The 15,181-nt window shown below is 49.3% G+C and overlaps 1 protein-coding gene across 1 annotated transcript in view; it reads left to right on the top strand.

The window, feature by feature from the left end:
• The window catches only part of COG5 (component of oligomeric golgi complex 5), a 240,196-nt gene that overhangs the window by 219,270 nt on the left and 5,745 nt on the right, over positions 1–15,181 (top strand). Inside the window, exons 20-21 of the mRNA XM_031454688.2 lie at positions 8,894–9,020; positions 9,489–9,568. Coding sequence (XP_031310548.2) covers positions 8,894–9,020; positions 9,489–9,568 — 207 coding nt within the window. The remainder of the gene's footprint in view (positions 1–8,893; positions 9,021–9,488; positions 9,569–15,181) is intronic.

The raw sequence follows: 15,181 nt of genomic DNA, 5'->3' as shown, positions 1-15,181 counted from the left end.
CAGAAAATCCTTTTCAGTTCCAAATGCTTAGATAGGCCTTTACTAACTCAAATGTTAAGGAATATTGAATAGCTTATGACTAGTGTCTTCAATATCAGATTTTAAAAGATAAGATGGTGTTCATATGGCTGGTTATTCAGTAAGCCAGACTTCTCAAACTTTTCAACATCATGACACGCATAGAAAACGTGTACATACAAAGATCACCAACCCTGAGGGCACAGGCGATCAGCATAATACTTATGACCATTCTGTGACCACAGCACACCAGGTGGGAACCCATGATGTAGACTGTCCATAATACCCAAGAGCATAATGGCTTCTGAATGTTTCTTCATAAAGATAGGAAAGAGCATCCAGGCATGTGGCTTTCTGTAAACAAGACTCAGTATGAGACACTAGAGTAATGAATAAGCAGTGTGCTCTTTAAAGGGTTGCTTCACTCTCTTACGTCTCCAAGCTTTTGGTGGAAAATGCAGGTGTAATGTCACTTGAAATAGAAGAACCCAAGGTTTACAGATACAGAAAACAAACCTGTGGTTACCAGGGGGAAAGATGGGGTGGGCAGGGACAAACTGGGAGTTTGGGATTTGCAGTACTAACTACTATCTATAAAACAGATACACAACAAGGTCCTACTGTGCAGCACAGGGAGCTGTTTTCAATACCTTCTAATGTCCTATAATGAAAAAGAATATATATGTATGTAGATTTGAATCACTGTGCTGTACACCGGAAACTAACAACATTGTAAACGGACTGACTATACTTTAAAAAAAAAAAAACCCAAGCCCAAGGTTGTTGATTGAAAGGGGAGGCCTATCCTTTACCTATTTGTAATTGGCAAAGATTTTTTTTTAATGCCAACACAAGAGCCTTAATTATTTTTCTCAAATGCCCATCTGTACAAAGTTGGGTTTCCAAAATACTTAAAGCGAGATCGTAAGTGTTTTCAGATACCTTCTTTGGATTAGCTCAAGCCTTTTATAAAGTATTTAAATATTTTGTTGAAGCCTTAGGGTTTGACACTACGAAATATGGACAAGTTGAAAGATTAAGAGGTCCTAAGGTTACCAGTCCACGAGTTATCTGGATGTACCATAAAAATAGCCTTAATAATACTCTTATAAAGTCACTTACCTTAAGGCGATAACATGGCAATCCCAGTTGGGTGGTAGAAGGCAGCCCTGAGTAACAGAATCAGTTAGTGTGCTGCAGGATAGTAACCATCTAGTTATTTTTAAAGATATGGGAAAAGCTGTGATTTGGGATTTGCTATTTATATAATTATTTTTTTTTTGATAGCCCTGGCTTCCGTGTTTAGTTGTTTATTCCATGTGCATGTATTAAAATAGTATTTATCTTCCTGTTCACTGAGGCAAGATGGCCTTTATCCAAGTGCTTTTAAAGTTGTGTCACAGAATGGAGATACAAGTTCTGAGGGTTTCACATGAAAACAATTCTGTTTTAAGCCATTTAGGATTTTCCGTCACCCGTCCCAATTTTTACATGAGAAAAGAAATCTCTAAGGAAACATTTAAAGTTTGAATGGTGACACTTTCTAATACCTGTTTATAGAAAAAAAATTAATAATTGGTTAGTGTATAATTTTTTAAAATCCTGCTTTTTATATCCAGCTTCTCTTATGGGGCAATGATCAGTCTAGGTGTGTTTCAGAATTCTGACCATGACTCACAGTAAGACATCTTTTATGTTACAATCTGGCATATACTTACATGCAGACACACTCAGACCCCCGTGCACAGACAGATGCACACCCACATGTGTGCCACGAAACAGTAATTACTTCACGTGACGTTCTCTGTCATTTATTTTTTATTAGATTATTTTAGCCCTTGAAATTGGCTTCATGACCCACTGTTTTGTGTCCAGTAGCTTCTTACCTTTCTCACAGGACCTTTAATTCTTGAACTTTAGCCGCTCTAGTGACAGGGGCAAAGGTTTTTTCCTTTCTCCATCTGTAAAGACTTAGGCCCTTCTCTCCTGAGCTTCCTCCTGCAGACCCCTCAGCTCCCAAGGCCTCAGTGCCTAGGTATATTATATAGGAAGAGTAACTGTATCTTGCCTGAGGGGCATTTTCCATATTTGAATTCAGTGAACAGTTCTATCAGATTTATGTCTAGCAGTGTACTCCTGCAGTTCTGTCGAATCTACAGAAATCTGCTGGACCGATCCTAGCACTCTCTCATTGGTGTGAGAGGTCTTGGACAACCCTTTGATAAAGATTTTAGGATTAAGTGAATCAGGAAATAAAATGAAAATGTAGTGTATTCTGGGGTTAATCTAGCCCTAGTCTGTCCATCTTTGGAGAAGCAAGATGTCAACACGTGCCTGTGAACCTTGCTGAGAAAACCCCTGCCAGTCTCTGTTGTCGTGAGAGGGGAATCAACTAAGGACGGCTCACCTGTGTGGTGGTCCTGCAGCGCCCCTTCCTAGAGAGGAGTCGTCAGTACAGAGTAATCTTTATTCCAGTGTGCCAACTCTAGGCCTTCTATTTGTTACATTCGAAAACTCGTTAAGAGATCTACCTCTTCTCCAGAATTAGTCCTGAGCAGCTACAGGGCAGGGCCCACCCTTTTTAACCCCCCATCTGTGCTGTGGGCCGTGACAAGGAAAAGGCCTCATCCAGTGGTTGTGTGTGTGATTGACCTTGGCTCTTATTCATGGGTCTCCTCCCTAAAGATTCTCAGTCACATCAAAACCAGCTCAGTGGAGGCCAGTAGGAGATTGGCTAAATAGAATATGCCACATCCATAGGACCAAATATATGTAGCCATTAACAATTTATGTTGTTGTTAATATCTAATAATAGGAAAAATACTTCCTAATGCATCATGAAATGAAAAAACAGGCTATTACACAGTGTATGTGCTGTGATTCCTCCTATTTTTTAAATAATCATGTATGTGTGTAGAGAGAGGAGAGGCGAAGGGGAAACAGCAAAATGTCACCATGGGATAGTAGCGTTCTTACCAGTGATTTGTCCTTTAGAGATTTTCTATATTTTTCAAATTTTTTGTCTTGGTGGTTTTATATTTGTAGTTTGAAAAGTCAACAAATATATTTAACAATCCCTCGTGCAGTGTTTCTCCCATTTAAAAATAACAACGGACCCTAAAAATAATGTAACATATACTGAAACATACAGTATGGGGAGGGGGCAGGGAAACAGGCGGCCGAACAGCCCAAACCCAGCAGGTGCGGAGGCGGCGGCTGCAGGAGGGACCCACGGGCCGGGACCCAGGTGCAGCCCGGCCCGGCCTCCCCCCACCACGCAGCCGCCCGCCGCGGGCACTCCTCCTTGACGGTCATGTTAGTGGACTCTTCAACGAGGCCAGCAAGCTGCCTGCGTACATCTACATGTCACTGTCCACACAGAGCTCCCCGGGCAGTGGGCGTCTTCGCTTACCCCGGAGAGCATGCTGCCTCAGAAAGCGGCTGACATGAGGGGTTTGCTCCTGAGTGGTTGATGTTTGTACACGAGACACCCGTGGCAGAGCTGCGAGGCCCCATCTTGTCCGTCCCTCTGCAGCCTGGCAGTGTCCCCCAGTGGCATCTGTAAGGGTAGTTACCTTTGCTCCACCTGGCCAGGCGCCTGAGAGCTCCGACCCTGGACGGCCTCAGTGCAGGAAAACCAGGGACAGACAGGGCTACATGCCTTTCACGGCTCAGGGACACAGGCCCTGCCTTCAGCTGGGCCCCACGCCCTGGCTCCCGAGGGAACAGGCTCTTCCCCGAACGTTGCCCCCCACCTGCCCTGCTGGGAGGGGCGTCCTCAGGTTTAATGAAAGAGCCCTGAGAGCTGTCAGGAGACGTGGGCTGCTCTGATGCTTCTGTTAGCACGAGGGGCGCTGGGAGAAGGAAGGCCATCAGCGACGCTAGAGTGTGTGTTCGCACCAACTGTGTCACTGTCAGAGTCGGGAGGGTTTTCCACGTCTGCCGCTCACACCCATGATCACCTGCCGCCTGAAACCTGCGCGGGCCATGCCATCATCTCTGCCGCTGCCGTTTCTAGCACCTTTAGCAGTGGGCCCCCAGACGTGCTCCTCTCTCCCCTCCCACTTACTCCGTCCTCTGCAATAACTGGTTCCCCAGGGCCTCTAGATTCTTGATTCCAAGGGTCTGGTGGCAGTGTTGAAGCCACAGGGTGGCCACATGTGGGGCTTGCTTTGCTGTGCTGTCTGCCACTTCTCTAGCCGTGCTAGGAGTCCCCGGGCAAACGTGGAGGGCTGGACATGTCGTTTATTGTTGGTTTTATTCTAGCCGCCGTGATTTGAGCATTTACTATATGCTAACAAGCCTGTGTCGAGTGTTGTACTGATATTTTCTCGCTTCGCCCTCACGACCGGGTTGAGAGTCGGGGATGATGCTGTGAAGTCAGGGGCTGGGGGGCGAGTCGCCAGGGTTGCACGTCTGACATCATGTGAGGGTTGCAGAGCTGCATTTCAGACCCGCCTCTGCCTGACCACGTCCTAGTCCAGAAATCTTAATTTGTTTTCACTCTGACCGGTCCTAGAACACCCTGTGACTGCTTGCGTGAATCCTCCAGGGAAATGTCAGAAAATGTTAAAGAGAATCTCAACCCCCCACTTTGATGGTGGCCTCCTGCTATGAAATGGCTCATCTCCCTGACTTGTGCTGCAGACAGGCTTCCAGGAGATGCCTCGGGAATCTTGAGGCAAATGTGCACTTTTATCGCTAGAGAGCACGTGCCTGAATCCTGCCTCCTCTCCGTCCTGGTCCCCCGGGACTGACGGCCTGGGCTCTAAGACAGGGAACTGGAGGATCGCTCACCTCTCTGCTTTCAGTCCTGACTCACCCCCAGTCATCAGCCTCCTGGGCCATTCTCTCCCGGGACACACATGGCCCTCCTGCCATGATGTCGGGGCTTCTGTAAAGCATCTCCACCGAGGCCCTCACCTCCTGCAGGCCTCCCACACTTACCCCTTCTCGCCTTTCAGAAGCCCTCACTCTGTCCAGTGCAGGGAGGAATCCTGTTTGATTTCTATGCTGCTTCCAGATCTCAGTGCTTTTGCCGCCTTCCCAGGCCCCTCACCGAGAGGAGGTTTGGAGTCAGGGTGGCGGCAGGTGGCACAGAGCACCCCTGATGTTGGCTGTGGATGCGGGAACAGCAGGACTGTGGTCTTAATTCACTTTGTAATTGGCCTCAACAGAAGACTGACAGCTACACAGCTGTGAGTCACTTAAATGTGGAGAGCCCAGGCCAGAAATACTTTTCTCTAATGGGACCTAAGACTTGATTAATTAAGACTACCAGCTGCCTATAAAGTTAATTTTGAAAGTGCTGTTGGTTAGAGTTTCTTTCTCTGAGAATGATATTGTGGCATTTGGGGTATCTGCATTTTATAACCCCTTAATTAGCTTCTTTTTGTTCCCCATGTCACCTCAGATGGTGATTTCTTTTTTAACTGCTGGTATTTCAGATTCCACCTGGAATCAGGGAGGAGGGAGGTTCTCATGCTGTGTTCTTTCAGACTGTTAAAACAGGCATCAGAAACAAAATCTCTGCTTTTGATGTTTACAGGTAATTACGTCAGTGATGCATAATGTGGAATCAAATCCAGTTTTGCTTTCCCTGGCTTCTTTGGCAGTCCTGTTGGTAGCTAGAGTGGAAGATTTGGTCTTGTCAGGAAAATAACAGCTGTGACCCAGAGCTCCAAAGGGACAGGTGACTGACCAAAAGATCCCACTTCAAAGTGAGCTGGTTTCTATCAGGCCTGCCCTGTGCGGGTGTCGCACTCAGCAGCCTCGGTGTGTAGCTCGGTTGGGCTGCTGGATGTGGCATGTTACAGATCATTCCTCTCTCCCTGTCTCCCTCTTTCCTGTCCTTCCTCCCTTTCTGCCCTTGCATTGTTTGCAGTTTGCATCAAGAGTATATTGAAGGAAAATAAAGAAAAACACAAATATTAAAACCATAAAACTAATTAATTGCTGTAGATAAATTTCAAATTTGACTTTAAAGGTCCTGAAGCCAAAGATAAAAGAGAAACAGAATCAGCTGTGTAAGTCTTGTTTTCGGGAGGGAGGAAATAGATCAGTTCTTAGGAGAAAGTTCAGTGTTTCTCAGTACTGACTTGTACAGCATCCGTGCACGGGACCTCATGTTGGGAGCACTGAGAGATGTGGGACCATAACTCTTGGTCACCTTTGTGTAGTAGAGGCAGAAAGGGTTCCATCGGGCTGCTCTTCAGTAAGTTGAGGCCTGTCTGTCATACAGGACTGACCCCCGTCTGCTCGCATCACAAACCAGGGCAGGATGAATCCTGCCATGGCGCATGCCACAGGCCAAGAGTCGGCTTTTCTGGGGAAGGGGGATTCTCACAGCACTGGGGACAGCCGGGACAGAAGTGCGGGCAGGAGCTCCCCTGTCTCCCCATGTCCCTCCCAGTGGCCTTTAGGGCATGCCAGGCCTGCAGTGGGAGCCTGTGACCCAGGGGAGGAGCCGCCTCCCCACAGCCTCTCTCCCCTCTTCCAGCAGCCCTGTCGAGGGACAGCCTGGCCTCCGGCTGGACTGGGGGCTCCAGGGCTGCTTGGGGAGCCGGCTGCTCAGCACCCAGGAACCTGGGGCTGTGAGCTGTTCCGTTTCCCCTGCCAGGGCATCAGGGCCCCAGCCTGTGGGAGGTGGAGCCGGCGGGGGACAGCCTCGTCCCGTTACCACCCAGAGTCAGCTTCCAGGGGCCTCTGACAGCGCCACTCACTGCCCACAGGACCTTCGGGTCCCGCCAGATGAAGGTGATTCCAAGGGAGGCTATGATAACGTGGTTCAAGTGTGTGGGTGACTAGTGGTCTTTGACCCATGGCGAGAATCTAGGGTACCTTCAGGTAGTGTCCTGGAAACATTCATTTTCTCAGATAGGTTTTTCTGTGGGAGTTGTTGACAGTTTGAGGTTGTATGTTCTCCAGGGCTCTCTGTTTCTCTCTGAGAATCAGTCTGTCTGTTGTAAAGACAGGATGAGTGGTAGCTACAGCTGATATCCTACAAGAGGCTGCCTGGCAAAGTTTAGAGCCAGGCTTTCCAGGTTGGAGTCCGTGCTCTGCCCCTTCTTAGCTTAGCTTTTACTTGATCGCTCCTCCCCCTCAGTTTACCTGTCTGTAAAATGGGGGGGGGGGGTAACGGTGCCTATCTCATAGGTTGTGTGGAGAAATAAATGAGTTCACATAAAACAGTGCCTGGCATGTTCTAAGTGCTGTATGTGGTCGCTCTTGCTGCTGTTGTTAAAACTAGGAGCTTGGCTAGTTGGAGACAGACCGGCTCATCCTCACGCAAAGGTGCCCGCAGGCCAACCCAAAATTCTCTCAGTAGTGTTTTCATCCCTGATTGGGTGCTGGACTCAGTGCCCACGGCTCTGCAGCATGGAACTCCATGAGATGGGTCCTGAAAAGGCCAGTGCACTGCACAGGGCCACACGCTCCCACGGAGCGCCTGCTGTGGGGCTTGTTGGATTTCTGGTCACAGGCAACACGAATGAACTGAAGTGTTTCCCCAAGAGCTAAAGAAAATAAATTACAGAATAATGTTATTTTACAAAACAATTGAAATTAGAAAAATCTCTACCAGGGATAAATTTCACTTATAGAATATTTAATATGAAGACATTCTTACAGTACTCTGGATCCAGCCAGAAGCAGCTGTCTGGAGAGCACTCTGGCTCCTGATGTCACGTCGTCCCACCATCTGGTCTGTCTCCAGCTGCACACGAGGAAGTAACCTGGGTGAGGGAGGAGCCCGGGGACAGAGCCAATTTACACGCTGCTCTGTCAGGAGACCCTGCTCCCATCCCACCTCGAGATTCAGCCTCTGCAGCTTGGCCTGGAATTAACTCTTGTCCATCCGAGCCTAAAGCCAGGGAGGGGTAGATAAAAGTTTCAAATTCTTCTTGCCAGCCTTTTGACAAGGTGGTAGGGGATTGGTAATGGGCAAATCTGCCTCAGGCCCCTGTAAAATGCAGAAGTACCCCAGAGATATTATGGGTTTGGTTCCAAACCACTATAGTAAAGCGGCTATCACAGTAAAGCGAGGCATATGAGTTTTTTGATCTCTCAGTGCATGTAAAAATTATGTTTACACTATAATCTATTAAATGTGCAATAGCATTCATTATGTCTGAAAAAAAACATTTGCACATAGCTTAGTTTAAAAATACTTTATAGCTAAAAAAATGCTATCATCTGACAATGCCAGGTTGCCACAAAACCTTCAGTTTGTGGGGGGGGGGGGACACCATACCTGCGAAGCACAATAAAATGAGGTGTGCGTGTCGTGGGTGGTGACACCCAGACACACAGCGATATTAGAAGGGGAGAATGTTCACTGAGGCAGTAATTTCATATACAAAGACATAACTGCCATTAGAAAAGTTGCGTAGAAAATGTTTGGATTTACCCACATTAGATTATAGCCCAAGGAAGGATTTAGTGTAAAATGAAAGCTGAAAGTTTCAACCACCATAGGAATCTGTTATTTCTTACTACTTGAAGGCTTTCACTATGTGCTTTGATTTGAGCCTTTACAACCTCCCTAAAATCTCAGGGGATTCTGCTGTGTTACCTTGAAGTCAGTTCAGACCCAAAGGCAGTGAGCTGGGTGTCAAGGATGGAGTTGAAGGGCAGGTCAACCTGCGTGCGTGTGTGTGCACACGCGCACAAGCGTCTGGGCTGAATTAGGGGGTTAAGAAATGGTTAAGAATTAGCCAGTCTCAGCAGACTGCTACTTTTCATTCTTCTGCCACACACTATGCTGTTACACTGCCGTGCAATTACGTTGTACTAATATGCTATTACGATTCTTTTACAAAATCGCCACTTTCCGTGTTGAGCAGCATGAAATAACTTCCGTGTTCCCTCACTTTAGACCACTGCTCTTCCAGACAAGTGAACACGTGGCCAGCAGTCCTGCGCTGGGGGACATTATTCCATTCAGTGTCGTCATTCAGTTTTTGTTCACAAGAGCACCTTCTGAGCTGAAATCCCCCTTCCAGGTAATGAAGTGAAGCTAGAACCCTGTTTCCCATCTTTCCCCTTAACCCTTCGAGTGCGGCCCCGCTCACTGACGGTGCCCGGCCTTCTCTTGCCTTATTTAGTCGTGGATCTGTGTCTGGGCAGTGAATGATTAAGGAGGAAAATTCCCCCTGCCCAGCCCCTCCTTTCTCTGCAGAGTAAAAATTACCTGATGCATCTAGAATGAGCCCACTCAGTAACAGTGACACTAGAAATGTATGTTCATAAATCTTTTCTGACGGAGGCCTCGTTTCCTTGGCTGACCCACCTTCAGTTGGCAAATGCACGAGGCTCCCTGGGAGTCAGGGAGGGCTGGGCCGCCTCCCTTCCGGCAGTGTCTGGGGTCCTTGTCCCCGGGAGTCCCCGCGAGTCCCCGCACCAGCGCGGCGAGGCATGAGGGACGAAGAACGGGATGCTCTCTCTCCCCTGACTGTCTTCCCACCCCGCAGAGGGCGGAATGGTCCCACGCGCGCTTCTCCCAGTGGCTGGATGATCATCCCTCTGAGAAGGACAGGCTCCTCCTCATCAGGTAAAGCCACCTGTTCCAGGGACACCTGCCTGTTCTCGCAGCCGGGGCGGGGGGGGGGGGGGGAGGGGTGGGGGAGGGGGTGGCGATGGCGCTGGGGGGCGGCGGGGGAGGAGGAAGGAGCCGGGCGGGGCGGGCGTGTATAGTGATGCGCCTCGGGGAGCCGGGGAGGGGGCACCTCACTGCGCAGGCGCGTCTTGGGGCACCGAAGGGTGCTGCTTTTGAGCACAGCAGTTGTCGCCCTCCCTGTCCTCCACTTCCGAGACTTCACAACCCACTTTGTGCTGTCCCGGGCCTGATGCGGCCCTAAGGACCTTGCGCTGCTGATTTTGAAAACGACCCTCAGCCATGAATAGACTCCTTGCCTGGACTCCACATTTTCTGCTTCATTTCCGCTTGGGGCGGTTACTGAATTGGTGCGCAGATGTGAGTAAACGTGGTACGTTTATTAGTAGAAAACAAGGACACCAGCAGCCTAGTGCCTCTCCAGTGTGGTTCTACACGTGTGAGCGCACACAGACACGCACACACCCCGTCCACCCAGCTGCAGCCGGGGTGGGATGCTGCCACTGGCACACACGACTGTTTAAGCATCTCTGTTCCATCAGCATTCTCCTTTGAAATTCCTCTCACCACGATCTCTGGAGACCTCTTAGCCACCAGATCCAAACATTTCTGTTCTCCCCTTCTCACTCTGCCACCCCAGCTAGAGGTGACCACCCTTCCTTCTTGAAACTCCTCATTGACTGACCGAGTCCACACATTTTTATGACTATGCACTATGTGCCCAGCCCTGGGGACACAAGACAAACCCAGACAGGCCCCGCCCTCTCGGCCCTGCCGTGTTGCCCCCATCATGTTTCTGTTCCAACCTTTCTGGTGATTTTTTCTCTCAGTTTTGTTTGCTGAATTGTTGTGTTCTGCCCACTCCTTAAATGCCATCACTTCCCGCAGTGTGTTCCTGGCTCTTTCCTTCACGTTCGATCTGTCCTTTGGTCCCCAGGTGAGCTCACCCAGACCTGGGACTCTAGAGACCTCTTCTCTCCTGTGGCCCTGGGTTTGTGACTCTCCTTGGTGGTCCAGGGCCTCGGGCCAGCAGACTTGCTCTTATGCTGCCGTTCGCAGTCCCACAGAAAGCAAAGCTCAGCCCCTGAATGTTAAATCATCTTTCCTCTCAAACTTGCTCATTCTCCTAGGCTCCCTGTCTTGATTGGGGTTTCACCATCATCTGTGTCCAGCCAAGCTGGGAAACCTTCAAGCCATCATTCAGTACCTCTGTCACCCTCATTGTCCAAAGCCAGTCAGCTGTACCTCTCAAATCGCTCTTGAAGCCATTCTCAGCTCTCCCAGGGGATCCTAGTGCTGTTGGTCTGGAGACCACAGCATCAAACAAGCCTTTGTTTGAGCCTAAGTGCAGGGCGTGAGTTGGGTGCTCCAAAGCCAGCGTGGGGCTGGTGTGAAGCGGTTCCCAGCCTTGTTTGCACACGCAGGAGTCGAACTTGGGAAATCCATAGGTCAAGGCCGCACCTTCACCTACCTCAGAGCCTCTGGGCTGGGATCTGACAGCAGGATGTCTTAAAGCGGCCCAGGCAGTTCACAGCGCAGCCAAGGCTGAGCCCTGGCTGTCACCTGAGAGGCTCCACCAAAGAAGGAAGCTGCAGGGGGTTGTTGAAAAACTTCAGCTGGTCAGATTCTGGGGGTGGCACTGAATCCTCAGGCTTGGTGACCAGAGCCCGGGTGGGCCTGGCTCCTGTGTGGATTAGCCAGGGCCCTGCCCTTTTTCCTGGCTTGTCTGTTACCATCTCAGCTGTGAGCATCTGACCAAGAAATGGGGGGCGGGAGGCACCAGGTGTATCTGTCTGGTTATGCCTGGTGCCCTCAGGCTCTGGGTGTGGATGCTGGACTCTGCCTGGGGTGAACGCGGGGTTTGCAGTGTCCGTGGATTTTTTTGCCTGAGTCCCATAGACTTGCTCAGCCACAGCCCCTGTGGTAAGAGAGGAGGACTCATGATTCAGTCAGCTGAACTGGGTTCATTTTTGTCTTCTTAACAAGTTGGAACAAGCTCATCTACAACAGTTGTCCTGCTGAGGGCCCATGACAAATCTGTTTTCTTTCGCTTCTCTTTAAAAATGTCTCCCGAGTGATTTCCTCAGCAGTGCTGTTGCTCAGCCTATATTTAGCAACTGAAAATCATGCTCAGGGACACTGTCATGCTTTCTGCAAAAGGCCTGCCCATCACTCCACATAGGGCTGCTAGCGGAACCTTCCTGCCCAGGAAATGAAGCCCTCCTTGGGGGATTCCAGAGCCCTGGGCTCCCGCTGTGGCCCAGGTTGCTGGCAAGGAGGGAAGCTTTGTCCCAGAAAATGTTCTTTCCTATCTGTTACTGCAAACTGATTTCGTCCCTGCGTCCTGAAGCACCACTGATGAATTTCTTGCCCCTGTAGATAAACCCAGGGCGAGTATTGCCCTTTAAATGTCAGTATGTTTGTTTGAGTTCTGGGGGCAAACCTTGTCGTCCACCCCTCTGCTGCCCCGGGTGCAGTACGTTCATCTGGAAGTAGGGCAGGGCGAGGGTCACGCACCAGCTGCCGCACGACAAATGGCAAATGGCGAACTCTCTTCCACCTTCCTCTCAGCTCCCTTTTGACACCAGATATTTCTCGGGAGCTTGCATGGATGCTAGTCAAGTTAATTTCAAAATCAGAGTAATCATTGACTCATGGGGCCAAATGGCGTAAGTGGGGAAGAGGGTGCCTTGTCGGCCTCCCGCAGGCCAGTGCTGCACACGTGCGGGCCATCGGGTGGAGGTGGCAGCCCGGGGACACCTGAGGGACACCCGGGGGTCTGGAAGTGGTGAACGTGTTCTCAGGAAAGACTGACATTTTGGTGCAAAGATTTCTCAAGCTCTGCAGAAGTGGTAGGATTGGCCGCAAACCCACTGACTCTTGCTGTTGGCCGTGGAGCAGCCACTCTCCTTACTGCGGCCTCTTCTCCTTTGCTTTCTCTGAGTCTGAGAGGGACGCGTTATGGTGTCAGAACTGCCCACAGGCTTTATTTGCCTCCTGGCACTTCTCAGGTATGCAGTTCTCAGGCAGTCCTCGTGTCAGGGGCATCCTTGGAGCCCTCGCTCTCCTGCAGGCGGCCGGGCCTGCGGGCTGGGAACCATTCCCTCAGCTGCCCTGTACTTCTGCACAACACACGACCGCTGCGGACAGAGCTAAAGTTCGCTCCCTCCTCCTGGTGTTCCTGTGGCACGAGGCACCTACCAGTTCTGGAAGCTGGGCGCCTGAGACGGGACCGAGGGCAGGACTGAGCCAGGGGAAGCCTGTGAAGGCACATGGTAGTTTTAAAGTCATTTACAGGTTTCGGTAGTAAGCGCACTGATAATTAATGCCTGACAAAAATCAATTTTGTGTTCCATTGAAAACCTCCACTTGGTTAGTTGAAATCACATTGAGCAGTGTTGCTGTGTTGCCACAATCCTTCCTCTCCTGTTCGCACAATTCCTATACTAATTTTTTTCCAATAAGAGTAACTTTAATTATCTTCCTATTTTGGATGCACACCAGAGTTGAGACTCTTACATAATGCTTGGCCTGACTTCCAAGAAAGCTGATGTTTTGCCCAAGCAAATGGGTAATACAATAATTGCTTGAAAATCTTGCTCTGATTTTACGTGGGAGGGCAGATTTAATCTTTTTTCTCTCCGTAGTTCTGATGGTGTTTTGATGAATACCAGAAACACTAACCAAACTCATTTCTGAGCTTTCTTCCACATGCTGTGTAGTATATGTAATTGTCTTATCCATCCCATGCAGATGAAAGTGTTGAGTGGGTTTTTGTCCATTTAATAGATAAAATGAATGTAACCAATTCACTGCAGAACATGACAGTTTCTGTGAACTTCAGTGCGTTAATTTCTAAGACTGATACATACATGTCATGTCTCAGACAGTGGGACCCTTGATTTCTCTTCTGTGTGATGTGCAGGGACATCACGTTGGGAGTGGGCCGATTGCCCAGGATGCTACAGCAACTTGAATAGTATCACAGAAAGAAGCAGTTTTTTCCAAGAGAAACCCCTTCATTTAAGGCTCAGCTGTGAGGTAAACGAAGGTATCTCACGTATTGTCTTGGGGCCGTAAATTCCAGTTTGCAGGCCTGTACTTTTGAGGATCCCTACACTCGTGTTTCTGTTTACATTCTTCGGTGCTTTTGTCTTTCCTTTTCATGACAATTCTGTCTTCCTTATTTCTAATTGTTTTTAAATTCATTCACCATGTACTTGTCAAGCACTGGGTCCTGGGGCTACATAAATGAATAAAATAGCCCCCACCCCTCAATGTTGTTACATCTTTAGGAGGGAAAATTACCAAGGCATACGTCCTTACACTCTAATGTGCCTGGGAGAAACGCAAACAGCTTGCTCCTTACGTGGAAAATCTGAGGCCCTGGGAAGCGTGGTGGGGAAAACCGTATTTGAGTGCTTTATAGGTACAGATATGTACCTGGAAGAGCCAGGTGCTTCACAGAGAATCTTTTAATTCTCACAACTAAACCCTATAGGTATTCTCCCCATTTTGCAGATGAGCAAATAGGCTCAAAATGTGCCTTTTCGGGACACAACCTTGTTAGGCAGAGACATTTTTATATCTGAGGAATATTTGCACAAGTACTCTGACCCCTCGCTGGATGGGCATCAGGGCTGGGCTAAGAGTCAGATGGGGTGGAGCTGCTCTGCACGTATGTTGGCAACACAAACAATGGAAACTGGTGATATGAGGGTCTTTTTAGGCCACAGCAAATGGTCTAGAACCCAGCAGTGGCACCAAGTTGGAGGAGGGCGATGATGAAGCCGGTGGAAGAGGGCAGAGCAAGGGATGCGCTCCAGGCGGCCGCCTCTTGCAACAGTGTGGCAGGTCCTCTAGCCCAGGGCTGATGGTGCCAGGGTGACCGCCACCTATGTGGCTGCCGCAGTAATTAGGGCACAACGTGGCAGGATTCAGACTGAAGCCAAGGGGAGAGGAGGGACCGGATGTAGTATGCGTAAGGTAAACAGGACTTGATAACTGATGAGGTGTGGGATTGAAAGAATTTTAGAGACCTTGGGGAAATGATGGTGTCTTTTGCTGAAATAGGGGGAGATGGGCAGAGCACTACTCTTAGGGTGTTTTGTTTTTTTTAACCCAAGGTTTCGTTTCCTTTTTTTTTTTTTTTAATAGACTAGTCATTAGAGCAGGTTTAGGTTCACGGCAGATTTGAGAAGGCAGAGATTTTCCATATACATACACAGCCTCCCCCATTATCAACATCCCCCACCAGAGAGGTCCATTTGTTACAATGGGGGGAGCCACGCTGACATCACGGTCACCCAGAGTCCACAGTTGACTCCAGGGTTTGCTCTTGGTGGTGTACATCCTGTGGGTTTGCGCAGCCCTAGGTTTCTGACAGGTGAGTTTGAGGGATACCTGGCAGAAATCAGATAAAGATGTCCAGAAGACAGAAGTCAGGAGGGAGGTCAGGGCTGGAAATAGGAGGTTGGAGATGCAGTTACTATAGTCACTGACACTGTGACAGTGGGGCGCCAGGGCACTGCCGTGTGAGCGCTGAGCAGG

This window comes from Camelus dromedarius, chromosome 7, assembly GCF_036321535.1.
Source record: "Camelus dromedarius isolate mCamDro1 chromosome 7, mCamDro1.pat, whole genome shotgun sequence".
In the NCBI taxonomy this organism is placed as follows: domain Eukaryota; kingdom Metazoa; phylum Chordata; class Mammalia; order Artiodactyla; family Camelidae; genus Camelus; species Camelus dromedarius.
Note: the sequence above shows the minus strand (reverse complement) of the source record. Positions and strands in the feature narration are given on the sequence as shown.